Genomic DNA, 18,004 nt, shown 5'->3' with positions numbered 1-18,004 from the left:
GACCCTGTTGATCATAGCCTACTCCTTGATATGCTGTCCTCACTTGGATTTCAGGGCTCTGTTCTTTCCTGGTTTTCTTCTTATCTCTCCCAGCGTACCTTTAGTGTATACTCTAGTGGATCGTCCTCTACTTCTATCCCACAGTCAGTTGGTGTACCTCAGGGATGTGTCCTGGGACCTCTTCTTTTCTCCATCTATACTTCTTCCCTTGGTACTCTGATCTCATCCCATGGTTTTCGGTATCATCTTTACGCTGATGACTCCCAGATCTACCTCTCCACACCAGAAATTTCAGCCAAAATCCATGCCAAAGTATCAGCCTGCCTGTCTGACATTGCTGTCTGGATGTCTCAGCGCCATCTGAAACTAAGCATGACCAAGACTGAGCTTCTCATCTTTCCCCCTAAACCAACCTCTCCTCCTCCCTCATTCTCTATTTCTGTGGATAACACTCTCATCCTTCTCGTCTCATCGGCTTATAACTTTGGGGTCATCTTCGACTCCTCCATCTTCTTCTCTGCACATATTCAGCAGACTGCTAAAACCTGTCATTTCTTTCTCTATAATATCACCAAAATTCACCCTTTCCTTTCTGAGCACACTACCAGAACCCTCATCCACACTCTTATCACCTCTCGCATAGACTATTGCAACTTGCTTCTCACAGGTCTCCCACTTAGCCATCTCTTTGCTCTTCAATCTGTTCAAAATTCTGCTGCACGACTAATATTATGCTCATATTAGCCCTCTCCTCAAGTCACTTCACTGGCTTCCTATCCGTTTCCACATACAGTTCAAACTCCTCTTATTGACCTATAAGTGCATTCATTCTGCAGCTCCTCAGAACCTCTCCACTCTCATCTCTCCCTACATTCCTCCCCGGGAACTCCGTTCACTGGGTAAATTTCTCTTATCTGCACCCTTCTCCTCCACTGCTAACTCCAGACTTCGTTCCTTTTATCTTGTAGCACCATATGCCTGTAATAAACTTCCTGAGCCGGTACATCAAGCTCCATCTCTGGCCATCTTCAAATCTAAGCTAAAAGCCCACCTTTTTAATGCTGCTTTTAACTCCTAACCCTTATTCACTTGTTCAGAACCCTTATTTTATCATCCTCACTTTAATATTCCCTTATCTCTTGTTTGTCCTGTTTGTCTGTCCTAATTAGATTGTAAGCTCTGTCGAGCAGGGACTGTCTCTTCATGTTCAGGTGTACAGCGCTGCGTACATCTAGTAGCGCTTTAGAAATGATAAATAGTAGTAGTAGCATAAGTATTGGATCTCCATCAGCAATTGAGGGGCAATTGTGCTAAAATTAATTTACATGCCCTTCCTGTCTGGGTGCGATCAGCTTTTCTGAATACTTGAGAACTATGATGATTGCTTCCCATTTTCTATTGCTTATTGATATTCTGGTATTCTGTTTTTCTTTTTCTTGGGTGAGGGGAGATGTGTGGTGTTAGCATCTTCAATTTAGGGAGGGTGGGGGGAGGGATTTTTAGGGAGGGGTGGGGATAGTTTCTATTAAAACTCCCTGTCATCGTTGTATTGTTTTTGGATGTTTGTCTTGTTGATGACAATAAAATATATTTCACTATACAAATTAATAGTATCTTACAGCATCTCAGATATTCAAAAAACACTTATTTCATTCAGTTCCTCTTCTACATGCAGTTTTGTAAAATCAGCACTTGCACTGTATGTTGTGAAGTTGGCACCTATTGTACACTAGTATTTTCGGGTACATACGTCAAACCCTGCGTGATGTTGCTCTTTTTAAGGCAGGTAATTCTGTGAAATCAGTTCTCCTGCTGTGCAAGGTGGTAAATACACATCTGTTTACCAGCATCCTTATGTGTATTTTACAAAAGGCTCTATTTATTAATTTATTTATTTATTGTTAACTGACGAACAGAGCAAAGTGGTTAACAATAATAAAAAGCAAGAAAAGAACTACAATATAAAATAGGAGATAAACACAAGCAACCAAAAGAACAGTAAAAAAAACTGCACAAACACTCATTCATTTCCCTCCCACAGCAGAGCTTTTTGTAAAATACCTGTGGAATTGTGAACATCCCAACATGGACATCCCAATTTTTTGTCATTTGTGCTGTTTCTCTTTACTATTTAATGTCTGTAATCTATTCTCCTTGTAGTAGTAGGAAAAAGTGCAAGATTTGTTTCTCTAAAGAGAAACCGGAACCACCAGATTCAAGTGCAAGAGAGTGGACTCTCGTACAGCTGCAGAGGGAAATCTCAGGCCATACTATCCTATTCCAACATATTGGGAAGCGTGTCCAATCAGTCTACCTGTTAGATATTATAATGTTGAAAAAACAAAAGCTGGGAAGCCATAAAAATACAATTTATTAAAACACCAGCATAAAAGAATTAGAATTGTCCCAACACGTCCATATTTCCAGCTGCTGCCTGCATCAGGGGTCTTACAATTCCATGATACTTCCAAATTTAAACCTATGAGACAAAACAAAGTACAGTTTTTAAAATAATATATTAAAAAAATCATAATATCCATATATTATAAGGAGTAAAACATCTCACCTCATGAAAGATTATCTCTAGCTAAACATTCCTGGTATGATTTTATTTCTTGTTACTCGATTTCTTATTTATGTATTTTAAATTTGTCATTTTGATTATTTGGCCATGTACAGCCATTTTTCATTGTTTATGGTGTTTTAATTAATTGTGTTTCTAGGGCCTTCCTGCTTCTTTCAGTCCTGTTAGGGATAGGCAGCCAGTAAATTTTCATTTTACATCATTTCCTATGTTTCTTGAGTTTGGGTTTTTTTCCAGAATTTGTACATTACAGGAACTACATCATCAAGAGTGGAAGCTCTTTGGAAAGCGGGTGAACGTTTCCTAAAGAGTGGTTCACACATGTACAATGGTTCACATCTGAGTGCACTATCCAGAAAAAAGTGTGCATGCTATGTAAAGTGGGCTCACTTTTCCTAAAGAGTGTGCAATCTTTGCAAAGCAGGTGCACTTTTTCTAAAGAGTGTGTGCTCTTTGTAAATCAGGTGCATTTTTCCTAAACAGTGGTTCACACATGCACAATGGTTCACACCTCAGTGCACTATCCAGAAAAAAGTGTGCATGTTTTGTAAAGTGGGTGCACTTTTTCTAAAGAGTGAGTGCTCTTTGCAAAGCAGGTGTACTTTTCCTAAGCAGCAGTTCCCACATGCACAATGGTTTGCACCTGAGTGCATTAGCTAGAAAAAAGTGTGCACGCTTTGTAAAATGGGTGCACTTTTCCTAAAGATTGTGCGCTCTTTGCAAATCAGGTGCACTTTTTCTAAAGAGTGTGCACTCCTTTACAAAGCAGGTGCACTTTTCCTAAAGAGGTTCACACATGTACAATGGTTCACATATGTGCACTCTTTGTAAAGCATATGCACTTTTTCTAAAGAGTGTGCGCTCTATGAAGAGCAAGTGCACTTTTCCTAAAGAGCAGTTCACACATACACAATGGTTCACACCTGAGCGCACTATCCAGAAAAAAAGTGTGCACGTTTTGTAAAGTGGGTTCACTTTTCCTAAAGAGTGTGTGCTCTTTGCAGAGCAGGTTCATTGTTCCTAAAGAGCAGTTCACACATGCACAATGGTTCACACCTGAGTACACTATCCAGAAAAAAAGTGTGCACATTTTTTAAATTGGGTGCACTTTCCCTAAAGAGTGGTTCACACATGCACAATGGTTCATATCTGTGCATGCTTTGTAAAGTGTGTGCATTTTTCCTATAGAGTCCACACTCTTTTTCTGATAGTACATGCATGCACACACATGCATGATGGTTTACACATACGTGCACTATCCAGAAAAAGCATGCATTCTTTGCTAAGAGCATACACTATTACAGGCAAACAAAAAGCACAAAGCATCATTTTTTTTCTGCTCATTTTCCTTCAACAACATGGGATATGTCATCGACATTTCCCGTGTCATTGCAAATGACATCTCACCCCTACTTTCTTTCTGTGTGTGGGGGGGGGGGGGGGGAATTAGGTGCAGATATAATGAGGCATTACATGAAACCTCGTAAGCCTTTAGAACAAAAGAATGCAAGCATTTCATGATATGTCCAAAGGTTCATGATTTACATTTTCACATTGAGGATGTAATAATCACTTTGTTGGTCCAGCAATGCTACTTCTCAAAATGACGGAATGTAACTCACTTTCTGTCAAAAGATCTAACTGCAGGAACATAAAAATTAAATTAGAAAAAAGAACTATGGCCAGCCACGCCTTCTGCCACGTATCATAACCCCTGAAAATAAATCTTCACCATCTGCCTACTGAGGTAAGCAACTAATTACCTCCTAGTAAGTGCTATTGCCAGGCATAGTTGGAGAGAATTTGATACTGGAAGATAATTAATCAGGTCACTCATTAGGAAGAATTTTACCTCCTGTACAAAAGAGAAAAGTGGTGCTTTCAGGGAGATGCTTAATAATTTATTTACCAGGAAGCAAAGGTCACAAGAAAAGGTCATCATATTTTGGGAAGACCAAAGGGTTGATATGCATCAAAGTTTCACAGTTATTCAAAGACCTTTCTGTAACCTTCTGCCCCAAGTGCAGGTCATGTCTATAGTCCTAGCCACCATTGGCTGGTATGGCTAGAAAGAAATCCCCAACCCACCCAAATCTGGGTGCTGAACCTGCAATGAGTTAATGGCTGGGCAAAAATAGAAAATCAGGTGTTTTCATATGTCAAATTTGTCTGTGGTACACAAACCTAAGGATTAGGGTGTGGCTGACTGTTAAACAGAGCTTACTTTTTCCTTAGATTTTTGTTTTTTCTTTTGCTGCTTAATCTTGGCAGCTATTGCATCCCAGAGCTTATCTCAGCCTTTTGCACCCAGTCTTCCTGCAGCCTGATGTTTTTCTTGTGTGTGTTTTTTCATGAGCTGTGAGTTGGAAAAACACATGAAGGCAAGTTCTAGAAAGAATGTGCAAATTGGAATTGAGATGTCCAGGTTGGAATATGTCAATTTCCAGTAATATCTTCTCTAAAATATATGCAGGAACTGATGTGTATGTACCAACTAGGTGCAGCGGCACCCCTTTCCCATAATTTGCAATTGTTAATGTCCAACACAATGCGAATAAACCCACAAATATAAACACCCCAGGTTACACCCTCCCTATCTTAGACAGCCTGAAAATCTTCGCCGTCACAATCGACCAAAACCTTACACTAGAGAGCCAAGTGAAATCTAGAACAAAGAAAATGTTCCACTCAATGTGGAAACGCAAATGCGTGAAGCCATTCTTTCCGAGATAAATATTTCACAACCTGATACAATCAATGGTACTAAGCCATGCAGACTACTGCAATGGAATATATGCAGGATGCAAAGAACAAATCATAAAGAAACTACAGTCTGCTCAGAACACGGCAGCCAGGCTCATATTTGGAAAAACACATTTCAAAAGCACCAAACCCCTCCGAGAAAAACTGCATTGGCTCCCAATTAAAGAACGTATAGCCTTCAAAATCTGCACCATGGTTCATAAAATTATCTACGGCAAGGCCCCAGGATACATAGACCTACCAACCAGAAATACAATCAGATCAGCAAGAACATACTTAAACCTCCATTACCCGAGCTGTAAAGGACTTAAATACAAATCAACATATGCAGCCAACTTCTCCTACATAAGTACACAACTATGGAACGCACTGCCAAAAGCCGTAAAAACAACTTTTGACCACCTAGACTTCCGGAGATCACTAAAAACCTATCTATTCAAAAAGGCATACCCTATGGACCCAACTTAAACGCCAGGACCCTGCTACACAACGAAACCAAAGCTCAGAATGGACATAACATAACTCTTCATCTCTATGTTTCCAAATGTGTCTGTAACATTTGAACCTTATCTTACGATTCCCAAGTGTGTCTGTAACACATGAACCTTATATTACCATATATCACACTGTATTTGTTCCTACCGGACTGGGTGAATGCCTTTACGGTACCATGTAAGCCACATTGAGCCTGCAGTGAGGTGGGAAAATGTGGGATACAAATGCAACAAATAAATAAATAAATAAATGATCAGTCAGGTCAATACAGCAACACACATATGTATGTCCTGATACATGCGCGGTCCAAGGAAATAGCAGATCACAAAGGAAAAGGTCCTTTCATAAATGCTTTATTCATGTGAGGTCTGTAAAAAAGCCCAACACTTGACCGTGTTTTGCCCACACAAGGGCTGCATCAGGGGCTAGTTGCAGTACTGAAACGCTGTGTGAGGCTGCCATCGTTTGGCACAGACTGCTTTTTACCAAGGAGGTGAAGTAACTTGTAAACACTTTGCTAATTTAGCCCCTAATGCAGCCCTTGCGTGGGGAAACATGGCCAGTGTTGGGCTTTTTTACAGACCGCACATGAATAAAGTATATCTCAAAGGACTTTTTCCTGTGTGATCTGCTCCTTTCGTACCGCTGGTACATACACATAGATGCCAGCCATTTTTGAAACATATATGTCTGTTTCCCCAAGTTCTCACAGCACTCAATATAATTTTCCAGTACCACTTTGGGAGGAGGGGGGGACAAAAACCACTGGGAGATTAAGGGGGTGATCTCCCCGATCTCTCCAGTAGAGTGCTGCCCAACATGAGCTCCTTTATAGAACTTAGATGTTCCTGGGAGCAGGTGTTAATCCCAACCTTGATTTTAGGGACATAAACATGCATTCCCCTTCTGAAATGGGCAGTGCTCATGTATATTTTAGCCTCACCTGGACATCCCACCCAAAACATGCCTAAAACACACCCCTTTGTAATATGCACATATTTAAAATTTGGATGTGTGTATTCCAGCTTTCTAAAGTGTTTGCATTTGCATGGTGTAGGTGATTTCTTAAATCTGCCTATAAGAAAGGGCTGGACAATCTACCTGGTATTTTCAGAGCAATATGGCAGAGGTTGTGGTGTGAGAAAGGTAAACTAGAAACTAAGATCATAGTAACATACATAGTAACATAGTAAATGACAGCAGATAAAGAGCTGTATGGTCCATCCAGGCTGCCCAACAAGATAAATTCATTTTACATGGTATGTGATACTTTATATGTATACCCGAGTTTGATTTCTCAGGGCACAGACCATAAAAGTCTGCGCAGTACTGTTCTTGAACTTTCCATATTTATTCAGTTATGATCAGGGCGTAGACCGTAGAAGTCTGCCCAGCACCGGTTTTGCTTCCCAATTACCAGTGTTGCCACCCAATCTCTGCTAAAATTCCGTAGATCCATTCCTTCTAAACAGGATTCCTTTGTGTTTATCCCACGCATGTTTGAATTCCATTACTGTTTTCATCTCCATCACCTCCTGTGGGAGGGCATTCCACGTATCCACCACCCTCTCCGTGAAAAAATACTTCCTGACATTACTCCTGAGTCTGCCCCCCTTCAACCTTAATTCATGTCCTCTAGTTCTACCACCTTCCCATCTCTGGAAAAGGTTCATTTGCAGATGAATACCTTTCAAATATTTGAGCATCTGTATCATGTCAGATGATACAGTTTCTTCAGCTCACACTGAGGGGCAATTACCAGGCCTCAGTGACCCCCAACCTTCTTGTCTTGCTGTCCCTTACAATATGGATGAACTCATGGGAACTTGGCACAGTTTGACTGTCTCACATCCTCACACTATTGTTCCAAGGATAGTCATGTATTTTTACAAGATAGTGTGAGCTGGGTTTCTGATGTTTTAAGGATTTAAACACACATTCTGCTATTATATGTGCTGGGAGTGTTATATTATTTTCACTGAGAAAAGAAAATTAAGTTAGCTATGACATAATTAGTCTTGTGAAACCGACTTTTTTCATAGATTAATCTCACAATATGTATGTCAGTGATTGGATTGTTAACTATGCATGTGGTATCAATTCCTCTAGTTTACATCACTTATTGTATTACTGCACAAAGATTTGGGTCACTGAGTGGTCTGAATCCAGAGCATCAAAATGTCTGCCCCTTATTAAATGAACTGCATTGCATCACTTTAACAAAACGAATATAATCTGGTACAAATAGAGGAAAAGGGATTTTAAAATTGAAAATAAATAAATAACCATTTCTGACCTGTTTGATTACAGCCGAGTGCTGTATTGTCTTGTTCTGCCCATCAAGATGACCAGGCCTGAGAGATGCACCGAGATATCAACAGAACCCCAAGGAACTGGTTTGAGTTGGCTTGTGCTGATACCTGGTCAGAGAGCAGTGGGAGGCAGACTGCAGTTGGCCTCAGCCTGTCATGGGATGTAAATCTGTCAGTCTGTAGTAGCATACCTAGGGCGGGACGGTAGGGGTGGTCCTACCGTCCCCTGCTATGGAACAGGAAGTTGGCGTCTGAGGGGACAGAGCCGACAGTGTGCACCTGCTCCAGAGACCTTCTTGCTTGGAGAAGGGATGTGTGCGCTGCCTGGGGGGGATGCATGCGCGCTGCACCCGGAGGGTGTGTGCTTCACCCTGGGTGCCATATAAGTTAGGTACGCTGCTGCTGTTAGGTCGCTATTCAAAGCACTTTAAGCAGGCAGTAGAGACTCCTGCCCACTTGAATGGCTGGGACCTGATGTCTGCCAATATTTTGGCCATCTTGAAAGTGGGCAGGATAGTGGTGATACAGGGGTGGAATCAAAGAGGAGCCAGGAATTCTGCAGGTGCCGGCAATATTCAATCCTAACTTTGCCCTGTTAGCTATATGGGTGCTGACATTGAATATTGGCCAGCATCCGCATAGTGTCACTAGTGGCCCAAAGCTCATTGTCCCTCCTTTATACCCATGGGCACATTCTGGTCCCATTTCTGCCCCCCCCCCCCCCCCACCCGAGTTCAGAAGGCTCCCTTGGCCTACCTACCAGCCCTGGTTTTCTAGTAGTCCTTGGGGCAAGAGCGAACCCCACTTGCTCCTGTCCCTCGCTGTTCCTAGGCAAAAATGGCTGCCATGATCTCTAGCATAAGTTCTGGTAGCCAGCAGCAGTCCTGTCAGGCCCAGTATTCAATGCCAATGCCCAGACATGGCCTGGAATTGAATATTTGGAGCTAATTTAGCTGGCGACACCATTTTTAAGAAAACACTGACTGCCTCTGACTGAACATTGACCGATGTAAATTAACTATGGAGGATAAAAATGATAGTACACCGAGAGAGCGCTCTAAAAAAAAGAGGCCTGTGTGATAGCTCCCTAGTAAGGAAAAATGGGAGGGAAAGGAGGTTTGGCAGGAAAGAGCAAATACAAGATTTAAAACAAATGAATTCAGGGTTATACCCTGTTGTGAAACATTTTGTATCCCAGAGGGCAATGACTGGAAACAGATGTCTCTCTTCTTCTGCTCTGACATGACTGTACATTTTTCTAAAAGGTTTAAGGGCTGATGCCGTCACTGACAAACTGCCATGTCGGAGCTGACAGGCTCCTATTGCCATGCAGCATCTTACAGTGCCGGCTGCTCGGTTTGTTAATATTTTTTTTTGTTGTTGTTTATCTTCTATTCTGTGCATTTGCAGCTCAGAGCTCACGCTGTGGATATGAATGGTAACAAGGTGGAAAATCCCATCGACCTTTATATCTATGTGATTGACATGAATGACAACCGGCCAGAGTTTGCAAGCCAAGTGTTCAACGGCTCTGTGGACGAGGGCTCTAAACCAGGTACAGTATGGCAGAAGAGCTTTCACCTGTGCAGCATCCTCCATCATCAGAGAAGAAGTCCACATCTCTGTTCTGCTGGACTCAGCGCACCCAGCTCTGGTGTCCTGGTCCAGTGAGACCAGTATTCAAGAAAAGCTGAGTCCTGAAATATAGAGCTTTAGGATCCCTCCCTATTAAAGCTTTTTTCTCATATATGCAAAATAGGAAAAACCCGTTAGTAGGGCCTCAAGGCAGTGGCATAACTACAGGTGGGCCGGGCCCACCCACTTAGGGCTCAGGCCCACCAAACAGTAGCACAAGTTTAGTGGTATTTCGTGGGAATCCCAGGCTTGGTCAGCTGAAGACTTCCCCCTGATAGTGACAAAAATGCTACTGTCCACGATACTGGCACCTGCGCATGCTCTGTTTTCAGCGCATGGCTGCTACAGACTGCCAAAGTGGAAAGAAACATTTTCCCGCCAGCTCAAATTTTTTTGGTGGTGGTTGGGGTGGGGAGGCAAGAACACTTGGTGCCCACCCACTTCTGGCCTAGGCCCACCCAAAATCTGTTGTCTGGCTACGCCCCTGCTCAAGGTTAGCTAACTTTGGGGGTCTTTTACTAAACATTAGCTCGAGTTGTCTGGAGCAGGGCCCATTTTATTCCTGTGGGCCCTGCAGCAGATAGCTCAAGCTAATCTTTAATAAAAGACCCCCTTTATTCCCTCAACCTGGCACTGCTGTCGTGTATTGTATATCCAGGCATAACAAATCAGGGACTCAACCACAGGTCTGTCAGAATCACCTGCATCAGAGTCACAATCTGAAAGGTTTTGACACAAAAGCATAAATAAAGGTAAAACATCGTAAATATTACATTCAGTGGCAAGACTGCCTCTGCATAGATTTGTACTTTGTGGACTAGCTTTTTTGCTTGAGATCCAGGCCTTCTTTTCCAAGTCTTCCGTACTCTCTTTTTGAACAGAGAAGGTTCCAGCCTAGGGAAGGCATTTGACTGCTCATTAGAGCTGGTACAGGGAGATTATGGAGCTTTAGGGGAACCATCAGACTTGCTGCCCCCCCCCCCCCCCCATTAACTTACACACTGCTAGCTGCACACCTGTAAGTTTGATAATTAAACTCAACAATATTGTTTGCCCAAAACACATCCTTCCCAGAACAATTGTGTAAATTGGGCATTATCCTTTTAAATATTAAACGCTGCATTGTATACACATACACATAATGAAGACAGTTTCCAAAAGGCTGAATAAATGGACTGTATGAAAATTGTCCACCCTTCCTTAGGTAAAAGTATGTTCTGATGGTTTTTTTTGAATTTGTGTGGCTCTCGTGCCCTGTTATTTTCCATTGACTGCAGCTGCTCTTGCCATTCCCCAGAAGCTGCTGCTTTTGATGGTTGAGCCTGCCCTGCTGCTCCTGCTTAGGACTGTTCAAAGAGTGAAAGAAAAAAATGTGGAATTAATCTCTCTCATACCATAGCTATTTGTTTGCGGTATAACCTGGGGGACCGGAGAAAACAAATTGCGATATTCAGGTGTTAGAACTGACTTTTCTGCTTTATATGCTTCATAATGCTCAAGAATACATTTAGGAAAACTCAACCGTGCTCCTAAAGGTTTCCTCAGACTAGGTGCAGGTCTGGCCCTGTTAAAAATCCCACCTCTCTGTCTGAGATCTGCTTCAGTCACCCTGGAAGTACCATAATGACTCTAGAGCCACAGAGCCAGACCTTGATTGGGAGGAGGAGAGCTGAGCCCAAAGTGTGGTGGGCGGGGGGGGGGGCACATTTTACCCTGCCTCCCTGCCACTCTCGGGCTGGCGGGGGTCCCCAAGCTCCACCAGCAGAAGTCTTCATGTGGTGATACTCGGCACCACGCTGCTTTCCCGCCCTGGCGCACATGCTCGGTGTTAGTGAAATAAAACATGCGTGGAGCTCGCGAATATTGCCACAGGAAAACTTCTGCTGACAGGGCTTGAGGATCACCAACCCAAACCAGGGGGTCCAGGCCCCTAAGGCCTCCCTATGACTATGCATAGGAGGAAGGTGAATTTCAGCAACTGGCCTGGAAATTCATCGGACCATTTGTCTGGCAGGCTCTGCTGGGCACTGTGTGGGAGTTTGTGCTTTGGTTGGCACAGTAAGCAAATGCTTATCTGTCAGCTTGATGATGTCTTAGCCTGGTACAAATACTGTGTATTTATTACTGAAAGGCAAAACTTTGATGCTACAGGAAAAATGAATTTACACAGCTTCACAGATAAAAGCTTAACATCTCTATATCATTCGTAAACAATAATAAGCATAATAATGAGCTGTTTTACATGATTTGCAGCTTATTACTAAACATGTGTTAGCCTGAACTTTTTTGGCACTAAAATGTGGTATTGGAAATAATGCATATTTTTTGTCAATTAATTCATGTTAATGGGGCAGCAACAGTCAGGGCTTCTATAAAATCAGTGCCGAAAAAAAAATCCCTGCTTAAACGGTGTTCTATAAGCTGCGCCTAAAGTTTGACACGATTTGTAGATTTAATGCTTAAGCGGAGAGGTCATGCATAAATTAAAGTGTCACCATTTGCACCAACGAAAACATGGCGCAAATGCCCCTGCCTAAATTTACACACAAAGCACTGTTATTCTACAATTAAGCACTTAACTCAAAACCATGTCCCCGATCCGCCCCAAAATGCCCATGACCCTCCCATTTCCTCACCCCCATTTTCAGGATGCTTATAATCCTGCACCTAATTTTACGTGTGTAAGTCCCAATTAAATCTAATTAGTGCCAAAAATTGCATGTGAAACAGCCAATTATTGGCAGTAATTGTCTCAATAGTCTATTAAATTGCGCACACAAATTGGGAGTGCACCTAAATTTGCACAAGCAATTTTGGGTGACCTTTATAGAATCAGGGGGATAATGCAGTTTAGTAAATAAGGACCCTGTTTGCAACTAAATCAACAGAGGATGAAGGAGCGTCAGCAGGATTTGAACCCTGACTTCCCTGGGCCAGGACTCAAATGCCACTAATCAGCCTGCTGTTCTTTCCATGAGGCCACACCTCCACTCCACAGGGAATATTTTGCATCACTTTGTAAACTTCCTAAAGAAAAAGGACCACCAGATACTGCTTTTTCTGTGGGCATCTTTCCCAATAAAAACAAGAAAGCTCCACTTTACATAGAACATCAAGGTAGGAATTAGCACGTCTAGGTCAGGACATTCCTTTACAAAAAGCTCTGCCAAATGTGAAACCTTTTGTAAAATATGCAACACTGGCAAATACAAGTATATTTGTTGGACTGTACAATAGGAGCAGCCATTTCAGAAAAATAACACGTTCGAAAAAAGAGCAGCATCACTTGGGGGCTTTACACAGGTATTATAAGCTCTTTTGAGCAGGGACTGTCTCTCTTCATGTTTGACTGTACAGCGCTGCGTAAGTCTGGTAGTGCTTTAGAAATGTTGAGTAATAGTAGTAAGCACCGGTCACTACACAAATCTTGCACCATGCCAGCACTTACACATGTACATTCAGCTTTTTGAAATTTGGCACAGACAAGAGGAGTCCGTTAATGACTAACCCCCGGATTCTGTATAGCGCGCCTAGAGATCCGCTCCAGAATCCAAGTAGATTCTATAACAAGGCGCGTAACTTAATTGGCTTAAGCAAATTAGCATTTATAACAGCACTTAAGCAATAATGACCACTAATTGGCAATAATTAGAATTTTACACGCCAAATTCACCAACTGTATTCTGTAACGCAGTGCGCTTAATTTCTAACATGCATAGGCAAAAAGGGGTGTGGTTATAGGTGGGGAAATGGGCATTTTGTGGGCGTTCCAAAATTTACATGTGTAGTTACAGAATCTGGTCCGGTGCGCCTAAATCTACACACCAGGATTTACGTCATGTTTTCGTTGGCATAAATGGATGCACGTAGTTTTACACACTGGGGTATCAACTAAGCTTATTCCTTATACTGCACCTAAATCTAGGTGCTGCTTATAAAATACGCTTAGGCGGAAACGTTTTCTGCACGGATTTTTTAGGTGCCATATATAGAATCTCCCCCTAAGTGAAAGAACTCCTTTTACTGAATATTTGAGGTGGTGGTGGTGGGCAACTGAGGTAAGCACAGTTGTCCCTTCAATCACTGGTGGAGGCCTCAGGTCCAAAAGAGCAAATAGCTGGTGCTTGTACATGCCTCGAAACAGGTGCAAAAGCCGACATAGGGTTTCTTTAAAAAATATACGTGTATTCGCAGTATAAAATGGGAACAATATGTATGATTTTTTTGGCCTGCTTGTAGGGTGATCAGATTTCAAATAGCCCATTTACCTGTGTACATACTGATTCACATGAGTAAATGAAAACTGCTCTCCCCATTGACTAATCATGAAATATTAGCTATAGACTGCCCTGGTCAGGTCTTTTCTGTAGTTTCAGGTCACAAATAATATTGTTGATTAATAACACAGGTTCCTTATTATAACTGTGTCAGCAAATCTGCATGATACTGATTTCATATTTTTCTTGTCATTCCTCTGGAAATTTGTTTTTCACTTCTTACTGGATAGACCAGTGAAGCGTTACAAGCTGCTTGCCTTATGTCAGCAGACATTCATTACGATTTCCCTTCCCATCTGAAGTAGCAGTTGCAGAAAGATCTCCTAAGGTCATTGTTGTCATTCTGATTGAATGTAGTTGTGATTGTAAAGCAGCAGCCTGGCCCAGTGGTGCAATGTGAAAAGTCTTCAGAAAGGACATATGGGCAGGGTTTCATTTCATGCTGTCCTATCTGGAGCAGTGCAGGGGGCTCCTGCAAAGCTGTAGAGCTGCAAGGACTCAAAAACAAATCAAATCTCCCGCATCTTCTTTGGGAACAAATCAGTGTTCTAAAATGCTTCCCTGGTTCTTGTTCATCAGGATGAAAAATGCAGCAAATTACTTCTTATCCTTCCTGTTGAAACTCCAAATAAGCCTTTAATCCATGAAACCAGACTAAGACATAGGGATGGGCACTCAGAAATGTTTCATTTTATGTTGTTTCCCATGTCACTTTTGGGAGGAGTAACCTAGTGGTTAGTGCAGCGGACTTTGATCCTGGGGAACTGAGTTTGATTCCCACTGCAGCTCCTTGTGACTCTGAACAAGTCACTTAACCCTCCATTGCCTCTGATACAGAATAAGTACCTGAATATATGTAAACCGCTTTGAATGTAGTTGCAAAAACCTCAGAAAGGCGGTATATCAAGTCCCATTTCCCTTTCCCTTTATTCGTTTTCATTTGTCCATTTTTTCATCATGGGATCAAAGCCATTGAGGGCTTCTTTTGCAAAGCCGCACTACCGATTCTCGGTGCGGCAAATGAGAGAACGCCTATTCAGTTCCTATGTGCCTCCTCTCATTTGCCACGCGGGAATCACTAGCGCAGCTCTGTAAAAGAAGCCCTGAGTGAGCACTGTGCGTAACGAGGGTGCAGTCGTTACGTTTATTTGGAATTTGCTGTACCACATTCCAGTATCCAGTAGGTTGAAATGACTTACAAAATACTAAACAAATAGAAGTGAAAGGAAATTCATTACGTATAAGAAAGAAACACAGGGTCCATAGGGTCATGCATTTGAATAAGTACACCATCTTTCTGTGGTATTACCAAAGTGGTTTAAATATCGTAGACAGTCACTCAAAGAGAATCAGACACACTTCATGAAAACCAGGGGCTACACTTTATCAAAATCAGGAGGCACTCCATAGTTATGTGGGTTCCAAACGCCTGCTCAAATATTAGGTTTTCAAGAAAGTTCCAAAAGGTGCGTCGATAGTTCAGTTCACAGACTCAAAGGTCGCGAATTCCTCAACACCGATGGAAGACAAAATGAATGCTGTATATCTAGTAAATTCCAGACAGGCCTTGGATGGAACTAGATGATAATCATGGAGAGTCCAAGTGGGTACACAGGAAATACTTAATGGACAGCCATCATAAAAGGCTTTAAAGGTAAGAATGCAGAACCACCCCGGAAGCTAGTGCATACCAAGGAGGTCCTGAATGCAGACTGATCTCTTGAATATTCATTGTGGATATCCTGAAAACCTGACTGGCTAGAGTTCTCCCAGGGACAGGATTGGAAATCCCTGCTGTAACTAGCTAGCGAATCCAAAGTTTTATGGTCACTGCACCTAATAGTTCTCAACATACCCAACTACCAGCTCTGGACTTACTCCTTTCACTGTTGAAGAGAGCGGCTAATCTCCAGCAATCTGGGTGAACCATGACCCACTCTGCTGAATAAGAATTTGAGAAGGCATCTGGGAAGTTCCCCAAGTCTGGATGGCAAAACCTCCAAAGGGCGCAGTTTCCATAGATACCCATTTTAATTAAAAGGCAGTGCTTTCCTGAGCTCCCTGTAACCACCCTGCGGTGGCTTTTCTCTTATGAATATTCATGCTGCTAGCAAAGTCAAAAGTCCTGCAAGGAAAAAAAAAATACGCTATTATTTTTATATGGGGCAAGAATGTTCTTTTAATACATGGATTAGCCTATTAGCATACCCATTGTTTGGTGGGGGGGGGGGGGGGGGGAGATTGTTTTTCACTATCATCATTTTGATTTGATACAACTGGAGATCCCCCTGGGAGATTAATGCAAGGGACTTACACACAGATGGGACCAGATACTTGAAAATGATCAGAATATGAAGAATTTGCATCTTTAGCCTTGGCGATTTAAGCAGAAAGCCAATTATGAGGCTGAATTAGTTTTCAAATTAAGCTGCAATTTAAGGCTTGTGAAATTAATCCTTTAAGGTGTGCAGTAGCATTGGTACAGGGACTCATTTGTTGTGGTCCTGGCATTTCTTTCACTCCTCTCCCTGTTCACTCCGTTACTAGAGAGAGACTTGCACTCCTGCTAGCTGGTTTTACAACAGTGAGAGAAGAGAGAATTTGGATTTATTTTCTGTAGAGAATGGAATTAGCTGTATGGGAGGGAAGTGCATTCAAAGGCAGCCACGTACAGAGGAAACGTATAAGAGCAGTGGATGGAGCGCACTACCATAGTCCGTCCTGTTCTGGAATCTTCCGTTTCCTCAGTCCGCCTGCAATGTGTTAAGTGGCTTATTGCATTCTATAAAAATTAAACAAAAATCCAAAGCATACTCTCCAAATGCAAAAATAAAAAGTCACCAGGATTATTCATGGAAATAGACATTCCCCTCCCCCCTTTCTATAAAGTATTTAAATGGAATAACTTTTTTTTCCAGATAGCTTTTAAAATCCAGGGCAGAGCGTTATTTCGTTCAAAACTACCTTTTTGTTATACAAAGAAACCTCTAAATAAAGAGAAAGAAACCCTCTACCTTCATCTATATTTATCTGTATTTGCGTATGGCTAAATAGCAGCAGGTGTTTCCTGTTGTGACTTTCTTTTTCTCCTGTCAGTTTCCTTGGGCTTTTCTCTGGCTTCCTTCTGGATGCATTACCCTTCATTTGCAACTATATAGGTACTTCCTGCTTTTATAAATCCCAATCCCCTATCCCCAAATTCACCCAGCCATTTCAGGAAGTCTTCTTCTGGGGATCATGGCACCAGAGTAGAGAATGACACAGAGACAAAGTTTGTCCCCATCTCCATGGGTTCTGTCTCCATCCCCACCCCAACCCTGCAGGTTCTGCCTTTGTTCCTGTCCCTTCCCCACAGGCTCTGTCTCCGTCCCCGCAGGTTCTACTCCCATCCCCGCCAGCTCTATCCTCATCTGCAGAAGCCTCAAACACTTATTTTATATTTTAATTTTTTTATTAAAGTTTAAAAAGGAGTAATTTGCTGTGCGTCTGTTGTTTATAAATCACAAATAGAAAACAATAATGATGATTATGCTTATCCCAGAAATGTGCAGTGGATTTTCCCCAAGTCCATTTTAATAATGGTCTATGGACTTTTCCTTTAGGAAGCCGTCCAAACCTTTTTTTAACCCTGCTAAGCTAACTGCCTTTACCACATTCTTTTGCAACGAATTCCAGAGTTTAATTACACATTGAGTGAAGAAAGATTTTCTCCAATTCGTTTTAAATTTACTACTTTGTAGCTTCATCGCATTCCCCCTAGTCCTAGTATTTTTGGAAAGAGTAAACAAATGATTCACTTCTACCCATTCCACTCCGCTCATTATTTTATAGACCTCTATCATACCTTCTTTCAGCCATCTTTTTTCCAAGCTGAAGAGCCGTAGCCATATTGGCCTTTCCTCATAGGGAAGTCATCCCATTCCCTTTATCATTTTTGT

At 42.1% G+C, this 18,004-nt stretch overlaps 1 protein-coding gene across 1 annotated transcript in view; it reads left to right on the top strand.

Annotated features, from left to right (window-relative positions):
- The window catches only part of CDH4 (cadherin 4), a 394,777-nt gene that overhangs the window by 216,006 nt on the left and 160,767 nt on the right, over positions 1-18,004 (top strand). The window contains exon 5 of the mRNA XM_030213453.1: positions 9,565-9,709. Coding sequence (XP_030069313.1) covers positions 9,565-9,709 — 145 coding nt within the window. The remainder of the gene's footprint in view (positions 1-9,564; positions 9,710-18,004) is intronic.

The sequence above is a fragment of the Microcaecilia unicolor genome, chromosome 8 (assembly GCF_901765095.1).
Source record: "Microcaecilia unicolor chromosome 8, aMicUni1.1, whole genome shotgun sequence".
Lineage (NCBI taxonomy): Eukaryota > Metazoa > Chordata > Amphibia > Gymnophiona > Siphonopidae > Microcaecilia > Microcaecilia unicolor.
The sequence above is the reverse complement of the archived record's forward strand: the minus strand, read 5'-3'. Positions and strand labels throughout refer to the sequence as shown.